General features: G+C 36.9%; 1 protein-coding gene across 1 annotated transcript in view; it reads left to right on the plus strand.

The window, feature by feature from the left end:
- Positions 1-246: 246 nt before the first annotated feature.
- The window catches only part of LOC104509686 (inactive N-acetylated-alpha-linked acidic dipeptidase-like protein 2), a gene marked incomplete at its 5' end in the record, with an annotated part of 109,742 nt that continues 100,255 nt past the window's right edge, over positions 247-9,733 (plus strand). The window contains 3 exons of the mRNA XM_010151715.1: positions 247-339; positions 4,690-4,895; positions 6,357-6,476. Coding sequence (XP_010150017.1) covers positions 247-339; positions 4,690-4,895; positions 6,357-6,476 — 419 coding nt within the window. The remainder of the gene's footprint in view (positions 340-4,689; positions 4,896-6,356; positions 6,477-9,733) is intronic.

A 9,733-nucleotide genomic window follows, 5' to 3' on the forward strand; every position in this document is an offset into this window, starting at 1 on the left:
GAGTAGAGCTCTCTTTTGAGAATCTAGCTTTGATCCCCACTGCTAAAATGGGACTAAGAAAACAGTATAATATTTCATGTTTTAATCTCTTTTAATGGTTCCTCTTCAGAAACTTTTTTGGTTGCTGTTGGGTTTTTTTTATTTTTTTATGCATGGGGACTTTATGTCTGCAGCCTGTAGATTTCTTGGATGGATGAACATGTTTAACTTTTTCTTTTTTTTTTTCCTTTAATAATCTTTTAACAGGCAGAAAAATAATCAGTCTGAATACTCAGTCAGTCACAACTTACAAGACAATTTCTAATGTTATTGGATATTTAAAAGGGACTGTATTTCCTGGTAAGTAGCCCTTTATCGTTTGTATCGAGGATTTGTTTCATGATGGATGCGTGTCATAGCTGGGATCAGGATTCCATTTTGCCAGATAATGCAGAGGAAGGAGAGTGCCTTTGTTGTAGTCATTTTGTGATTTGGTTTATGACAAAACAGAACATAAGGGTTAAACAGAAAAAGAGCTGAAGGGGATATTATAGTTACAATAAGCATATTTTTAGACAACATGCAGCAATTACATGTAGACCATAGAGAATATTAGTATTTTATACCAAGTAACTATGTTGGTGGGTTTAATTTTACAGTGTACTGGGTTGCATGATTTGAATTAATTAAGCTTTCTATACAGCTTTAGAAAAGGGTTTGATTTTTTTTTTCCCCCCAATGTAGCAGAATTTTGAGATAAATAAAACTCTGTGCTTCATGTCCAGAACTTCCCTACAGAATTCAAGCGTCTCACTGAACCCACAGTCCCTGGCTTAGTGAAGAATTTGATATCAAATATTATTATTGTGTACAGAAATCTGTGACAGTTCTTAATGAGACACTTGATGCAGTCTTGTGTTAGAATCATGCTTTAAGCTTGTTTTATACAAGTCTATGAATAATAACCACTTCTCTTTATGTCTGAGAATTAAACTGTAAGATTCTAAGTGCAACCGTGACATCAACCACAAACCCTCTCCCTCCTTTGATGCTGTGTGTAGATAATACAATAATCAGGACATCACAGGAATGAAGATCATCTTGAGCTTATTCTGTCTGCAAGTGAATTGGCCTTAAAGTTGAAGGGAATCTGCTACATGAATGAAGGCTGTTGCTGGTTACTTAGTGCAAAATGTTGTAGACCCAGACCAATTCCTAATGTAGAGATGTCATCATCATCAACCTCATCGCATTTGCCTTGAATAATACTCATTTTGTTAGCTTCAGAAGAAAAGTTGCAAATTTATCTATAGTCCTTTAGGAGGTGGGCCAGTCATTTCATTTTTTTGTGGTCAACTGAAGGAGGTGGAGAAAATTTAAGTTTCTTCCTGTTAGTGAAGTATCGATTCAGTTCTGTGCATGCTGAATGCTGTACTTTTCACCACAAGTTTGGTTTTTTAAACAACATAGAAAATAATCAGCACATTGAATTTCATTTCAATAAACAATTTAATTTCCTTCAGGAATTTGCAGTTACCGGTCTGCTGTTGCTAATGTTTTGCAAATAGCTGTCACGGAATTTGAAAGGTAGAAACTGCCATGTTTAGACGTACTGTCTGCTGAATCGTGAAACAGACGCAAGACATAATAAAAAGCATGCATCAGCTTCTGTTTAATAAATTCTTTAAATTCTCTTTACCTGAATCTTTCATCGTATTGTTTCTTAATATGTAGCTACTTTTTAAAGATATGTTGGCATATGCTTAACTTCAAGAATTTAAGGATATATAATCATGTCAAGTCAGTAGTGCTGCCCAGATGCCAACAGTTTGTCCCGTAAATGTCTTGCTGAACAAGGACCATAGCAACTGACTTCTACTATAGGCACAAGTTAAGGATGTAATGTACCATGGATAAGATTTTGTACAGAGTCAGTGTTAAACCTTCATTTGTCTCTCTGCTCTTCCTGGGTGATACTATAGCCATGCCCCCTCATCTGATTTGAGTACTTGATGTTTTTGTGGCGTTGTTTCTCTGTTTTTTTTGATGGGATTTCATACACCTGAAACGTTCACTTTTATATTCCCAGAAATGCAGAAACAAAGCAAAATTTATCTTTAGTGCTTAATGGAAGACTGCTGAGCACCACCAAGGGATGATGGGTTATTTTCCGCTTTAAGGCCTCCTAACACACACAGAGACAAACACATCTATGTAATGGTGATCTTATTTGACATTTAGTGTGAGGAGTAGCCATGAGCATCTGAAATCCAACCAAGGTATTAAGATTTAGGACCAGAGGAAATATCGTTGTTGGTAGCCTTTTCAAGCCTGAAAAACATAACACTGATGCTGTAGCTCTGTTGAACATTGTTGAAAATGGGATGTATAATAAGAGAAGACAGTGTGAAGTCACTCTTTTTTAATGATAAATCCCTGTTGTGCAGCCCTTCATTACTCTGAACATTATCCCATCTTATCACTTTCAAAAGTATCTAATGGATATTTTGTCTCTAGTCCTTTCTTTCTCTCTTTTCTTACCATGTGATCTCTTTCTCTGCATGCTTTAGGAAGTGATTATGAGAAAGGACAGCTTCTGCCTCTGACCATCCTTTCTCCCATGCTTTTCTTATAGTCATTTGCTTCAGGGAATTGCCTCTCTTCAATAGGGAGAGATGTGCAAAAATGAAGAATTTCAAAGGAGACACTAGCTCTTAATGTTTTACTCGTAGCTTTCTTTTCCATCAAAATGTCTTACACTATTTTACGTAAGGTCTGTTTCCACTCCCTTACCCATAGGCTGTTCACAGTCCGAACAGACTGTGGGACGGGGCAGGCACTGATCCTGTCTGATCACCCTGTGTTCATGGCACTTCCTCTAATGACCTGGAGTCTGTAAGGCCATGCATTTCTGTTCCCAATTCCTAACATTATGTGACATGAGGATACTATGATTTTTCCCTGTCAGCGAAACCTATAATTAAACATCCTGTGATGCAGCACACAAGTTGCAAAATCAAAAACGTTATTTAAATGGCATTTTCTTACATTAAATTATTATGCACACTTAAATTTACATGGTGCATATCTGTCTTTAGAAAGAAATTTCCATTTACATACCTATCCACCTTCTAAACAGTTGATTAAAAATGTAGTGTGCTACCTATATAACACATCGCCTGTTTGTTGAAGCATTTTTGATTCTTTATAAAATGACATTGTCGTGTATTGCCTTGAACACAAACTGGGGAACGTGCAGTTTGATAGAGAGTGGTTTTACAATAAAAAAAAATGGTGTTCAGTTAAAATTGTTTGTAGGCAGCAGTTGCTGCAAAAGATACTGAGGAGTAGATATTTAATTTTAGAAGAAATATAAAACGTGAGCATTTTATCACTGATGCCTCGTAATGTTCCAGTGTACTGGCAACAATGAGGAATGAATCCCCTTCAATGAAGAAAGAATATTATCAGAAAACCAAAACTTTCTGCACTTTTTGCAACCCAAATGACACCCAGAGATTGTTGTGAATCTGGCATCACTTGGTAACTGTTCTTTTCTGTGTTGGTATATTGAAATACGGAACTAACACCTTTCAAAGTCTGTATCTGGACCAGGGAGAGACTACTGAATATCGGAACACAACCAGTAAACCATCCTTCAGTGAGGTTTCAGTTGTGAATTACCACACACGGAAGGTCTAATAGTTTAATAAGCCATTCAGCATAACTCTGCTTAGACTCCTTGACAGGAACCAGTCACACTAGTCAGTCGTGTTGTTTCATGCTGCATTATCCTTTTGGAATAAAATAAGGTTCTTTACACTTGTTAGTATGTAGATTATACCTTATGCCTCGAGAGATGAAGATTTCATTTAATTTCTCTGAAAAGAAATGTGGATTTTTTTCTGGATAACCATAGGCATGTTCTTTATTCCAGGTTGAAAGCTCTTGCTTTTCTTTTTAGAAAATGCTTTCTCCCACTATCATCAAAGTTGCTAGGTCTGACTTACCGTTTCTGTATCATTCATTATCTCTATTCCTCTGTCATGTCTCCTCTCTAAACCTGCAATCCAGGTCTTTTCAGTGTCTCCTTACATGGAAGTCTAAGTCCTGATATATAACCGTTCTGGTTACCAGCTTCTCAACTGCTGTCTTTTTTGAGGTAGGGTGGTGAGCACTGAACAGAGTCTTCCAGGTGAGGGAGTACTAATACTTTGTGTGTTTTCTCTATGTTTCTCATTGTACTACCACACCTTTTGTTTTCTTTTTTTGGACACTAATACATGTCAAAGATAGAGGTTACGGCTCATTCATTTGTGGGTTTTTTTTCATAACGCTAATGTGAGCATGGAACTTCATTAGATTATCTATATGACAAAGTCCTGGCTGTAAAAGTGGTATATATCAAATTTGTAAGAAGGGAGAGTAATAAGAAAACAATGAAGGCAATGGCACAGAGTTTAAGTAAGGAAATTATATATATATATGTATTTATTAGTTTATTTTTAAGTAGTGTTCACCGTTTTATGTACTTAGATTGTATAATTGTCTTGCACGCAATCATATAAATTTTGGTTGACAGCATTTTGTTGTATTAATGACATTACAGACTACTAATACAGTTCATCTTTTAGTCATTTTAAAATTCTTTTAATGCTGGTATCCAGAAGAAATAAGATTCTCTTGTTTGTTTTCTTTTTTCACATTCAGACAGATACGTCGTCATTGGTAGTCATCACAACAGTTTGAATAATTATGGTGGCCAAGAATGGGCCAGTAGCACTGCTATCATCACAGCCTTTATACAAGCCTTGATGTTGAAGGTGAAGAGAGGCTGGAGACCTGACCGCACTATTGTTTTCTGCTCGTGGGGAGGGACATCTTTTGGGAACATTGGTTCATATGAATGGGCAGAGGTAAAATAATTTAAGAAGGACTCATTGCAATAATGGTTACTTTTGCTTAAGCATGAAAACCATATGAAATTATCACATGGAAATTATGGTTCATTAACTGGTCTGTGACATCTGTGTACATTCACGTACTCCATAGCAAATGCAGTAGAAACATGTATAGAGGGAACAGCATGTTTGATAATGAGATGGCAAGTTCTTCCCATAGCTGTGAAGATTGCGTATACAGTACTTTTGTGAGCTCTTCACCTCCCTAGGTCAGAGAAACAGAGTTTGGGGAATGTGGGAAAACTTCAAAATTAAGACCTAAGCTCAGGGAGTAGCTCAGAGTGCTCTTTCTCCTTGCTGGGGGTTCAACAGCTACTAATTTTTACTTCATAGGCTTAGTGTGGGGAGAACAGAATGAAGCGCATGCTGAATGAACAGTACCATAGCTTACATGATTACATAAACATTTCAGTGTCTCCATGGCTAGTGCTGACTCACTCTTGACATATTTGTGCCAAGGAGTTAAGATACAATCTGACACAGACAATTCCCTGGGCTCTTACTTGCAACAGAATAGGAATCATCTTATTGGAAGAAAATACCTCATCAGAGTATTGTTGATCATACGTGATTACGGTAGACTTCAGTTGATAAATTAAAGGAATAGATGGCTGATAGGTTCATGGCTGCTGAATTAAACCAGCTAAAATTAAGAGTTAATTGTTTTTTATCATGTGTGAGAAGCAGTTAGCTCTCATTGAAGTTTCATACTTTCCACATGATTATTTTTCAAAACCAAGATGGGTGAAAATTCAAATTGAAAATATCTAGACTGGAAGCAGAATTCGTTTAGTTCCACTTCAAGTCAGCTTTACATCAGATGTAATTGTGTTACACCCCTTCTGTCCAATATAAAGAACCATCGCATGCAAACAGTAACTCATTACGGGGAAGGCAAAGGGGATCTTTTTTTAAAAGAGATAATAATTGAAACAGTTCGTACATACTATTTTTGTAGTCTAAAACATAACAAAACAATAAAAAACCCAGAAAGATGCTGTTCAAATCTGAATTTGGTTTCTAAAAATTCGAGTACACTTAACTGTTGATAATGATTGCTTTTAAAGTTTGTCTTCTGTCAGGCATAAGTTGAAAAGGCCTTCATGTCGTTTCACAGTATGTAATGTTTTCATTTTTGGCCTTGAACACGTAGTCATTTTTGATTCCTTCTAGGCCTATTTGCATTTTTTTGAGATGATATGTGAAATGGAATTACAACTTCTGCTATATAGAGGAATAACACTAAGATATCCTTTGAAGTCTTAACAGCATATTGTAAGAAGTAGTAGTTAAGTAATACTTAGGGAATTACAGAGGACAGAAACGTAGGGTGCAGTTTTTCCCTAGAAAGAAGAAAAAAACAAGTCTTAATTATAATGATGCATAGTAATAACCATCACTCTGCTTGTGTTGTAGGATCTCAAGAGAGTTCTCCAAAGAAATGTTGTCGCTTACGTTAGCCTCCATAACCCAGTCAGAGGCAACTCAACCTTACGCCCTGTTGCATCCCCTTCTCTTCAACAGCTGGCAGCTGAGGTAAGAAACAAAATACTTTTTCACATGTGGTTTATGAGGTTACATGTTTAACCCCCTTGATATAGGTTGGGTTTACATAACTACAGGTGGAGGTTGTGTTGTTTAAGCATCTTAACCTCACAGATGCATGCGAACTGGTTTTACTCAGTAAGGAGGTTAAATTTTATTACAAAAATTGCAAGTTGCATTTAGAGGTTGGAAAGGATAACTTATTTCAACAGCTCGTTTTACCAGGTCTCACCATACTTGCTTCATGTTTTCAAATTTATTTTTGAAAAAAAAGTATAATGTTATATGTATGAGCCTACAAGTGTTATGGATGTGTCAATTAAAATGTTATTACAAGTTTTAGTTACTGTATAAAAAAATACAAAAAATACTATTCTGATAAGTTGCTAGCCTTTGCTAAACTGTTTGTGGTTGCAGTCCTATTTCCATGAAAACAGGTATTTGCCATTTAAAGGAATATGTTTACAAAGTCGAAGACTTCCTGGATTCCTTTTTCTTCCCGTAAACACCCTCCATCTCACCTCTGGTTCTTTAGTGGCTCAGACTTTTATATTGAGACTGTATCCATTGGCATATTTAGCCTGAAGCTGCACTTAAAAAAGACAAAATGCATGTGAGGTAATCTGTCTACTTTTATTTTTTGTAGGACAATATTTGTAATTAATGCAGCTGTCATACAGTTTGTGACATTAAAAAGATTTGTAGGAATTATTGCTTCCAAATATTGGCTAGATTTTTTAATTCATGTCGAGCGTATTGACAGTGATGGAACAGCCCAGCACAGTTCTTCATTTGTTACCAGGGGTACTCACAATTTGCCATGTGTCTAGAAGATTTTCTCTGGAAGACTGACCTACTTATAAAGAATATTGATACTGTTTCCAGCATTTGCCAAGAAGACAATGTAATTATAGATTACTGCAAAATTATAATAGTGCAAATGGGGTAAGATGTGTCTTTTTGGAGCTCATCTTGAAGAAATTATGAGTCAATTCCCATAAGATTCTTGTTAATAGGTGTAGGTTGCAAAGAAGTGCTTAAAAAGTCTGAGAGAGACAAGGCTCATTTTAATTTGGAAGAGTACTTCCCTCAACATAGGTTGTAGAACAGAAAAGAAGATGAAACAGGAATTTAGAATTAATAATATCAACCCATTTTAAAATGAAAAGAAAAAATAACCAGTCTTGTTTAGTCAGATAGAAACTTTCCATAATTTATGGGTGCGTGGAAGTTACCACACTGTACCATTGGATTCAATGGTAAAACTCAACTTCCATTTTTAGACAACAGTAAAAGAGACTGGCTTGCATTACTTTTTCCTGATCCTAAACAGCGTTGCAACTCCAGTTTAACGCAGGGGAGACTGAGATCTGCTCACCATTTACACTAAGGACCGAGTTAGGTTTTGTTCAGTGCTCTGTTATGCTAAAATTGTGGGTGCTCCATCTCAGTAAAACAGAGGAAGAATGTTTTCCTAAGCACAATTAATTCTGGTTACAAATGCCTGCAAAGTTCAAGTGTTAGGGTTCTGGGAAAAACAATGAAAAACTAGTTTGTCCTGCAAAAGAAAACCCGAGTAAAAAATCACAGCAAATGCAGAGTGCTCCATGAATGCTATAAGGACCACGGCATAAAGAGAAATGGGGAGAAATGGCAAAGTAAGATAGGCGAATGCGCACAGCAGTTGAACTTTCTGTGCTGTAAGTGTATGGCTTTTCTTTAATAAACTTTTGGACACTTGGTAATCACCACAGTTTCCAAGCCACATTTTCTGTCTTAATTTCTGGAAACTGTAGGTAAAGTAGGGAAGAAGTTGTAGCTAAAATGGTGTTTGTGTGAGTAGTCTAGGCTTACCAATAAGAACAAAAATCAGAAACCTGATGAGTTGTCTGCTATGTGAGATCCGGTGGTCAGTTAGAAAATAGGGTAAGTGCTTGGCTAATTAACAGAGTCCAGGACTTCTTAAAGACTTTTTACGTAAAGGAACTACATCTTTTAGTTACAGGTTTCAAAAGGGAGCTACATAAGCAGTCTGCAAATAATAATTTTATGTGCCTATCAGTGGGATTCAGTAGGATTCTGTTTGAAACACCAAATTACATGAGGAAGCTAATTTAAATATTTGGATTAATTAAGCAAAGAGGAATTCAAACAATTCTGAGACCTTGACATATTTAGTTCAATTCTTTTTTATATAACTATACTAATTAGTTTCCATATTAACAAGAAGGAAATACTGCCAAGTTATATTTTTGCCTACTCTTATTTTGTAAGGAAATGATGGTTAATTCACTTACTGATAGTGAATCACCACTTGTTGGCAGAGTGTCATTGGTAAATTGGGTTTCTCTGTTGTTGCCATTCTTTCTCTGTAAATAAAGCCATTAATGATTTTTTCTATAATTAACTTTTCACTAGTAAAAAAAATTATTATGAAACATAAATTAGGTGGTGTTTTCTTTTATCTTATACTATGACCACTGCTGATCAGACTCCAGAACTGCTGTTACTGCCAAACCCAAAAAACTTACTGATCCTTTCTTGTAAGGAAAAGAACCATTTATGAGTCAAACACTTCCTTTATCAGAAATTAAAAATTACTTTACCAAGTATTGTTCCATACTATTTATCAGCATTTCATAGAATCACAGAATGGTTTGTGTTGGAAGGAACCTTAAAAATCATCTAGTTCCAACCCCCATGCCATGGACAGGGACACCTTCCACTAGACCAGGTTGCTCAAAGCCTCATCCAGCCTGGATGAACCCTAGATGATCCCTTGAACACTTGCAGGGATGGGGCATCCACAGCTTCTCTGGGCAACCTGTGCCTCATCACCCTCTCCATGAAGAATTTTTTCCTTATATCTAATGTAAATCTGCCCTCTTTCAGTTTAAACCCATTGCCCCTTGTGCTGTCACTCCATGCTTTCTTGTCAGCCCCTTTGGGCACTGGAAGGTGCTGTAAGGTCTCCCTGGAGCCTTTTCTTCTTCAGGCTGAGCAACCCTAATTCTCTCAGCCTGTCCCCATAGCAGAGGAGCTCCAGCTCTCTGATCATCTTTGTGGCCTCCTCTGGACTCGCTCCAACAATTCCATGTCCTTCTTACATTGGAGGCCCCCGAGCTGGATACAGAACTGCAGGTGGGGTCTCCCCAGAGCAGAGTAGAGGGGGAGAAGCTCCTCCCTCGATCTGCTAGCCACGCTGCTCTGGATACAGCCCAGGATACGGTTGGTTTTCTGGGCTGTCC

The sequence above is a fragment of the Eurypyga helias genome, unplaced genomic scaffold (assembly GCF_000690775.1).
Source record: "Eurypyga helias isolate BGI_N326 unplaced genomic scaffold, ASM69077v1 scaffold2645, whole genome shotgun sequence".
NCBI lineage: Eukaryota > Metazoa > Chordata > Aves > Eurypygiformes > Eurypygidae > Eurypyga > Eurypyga helias.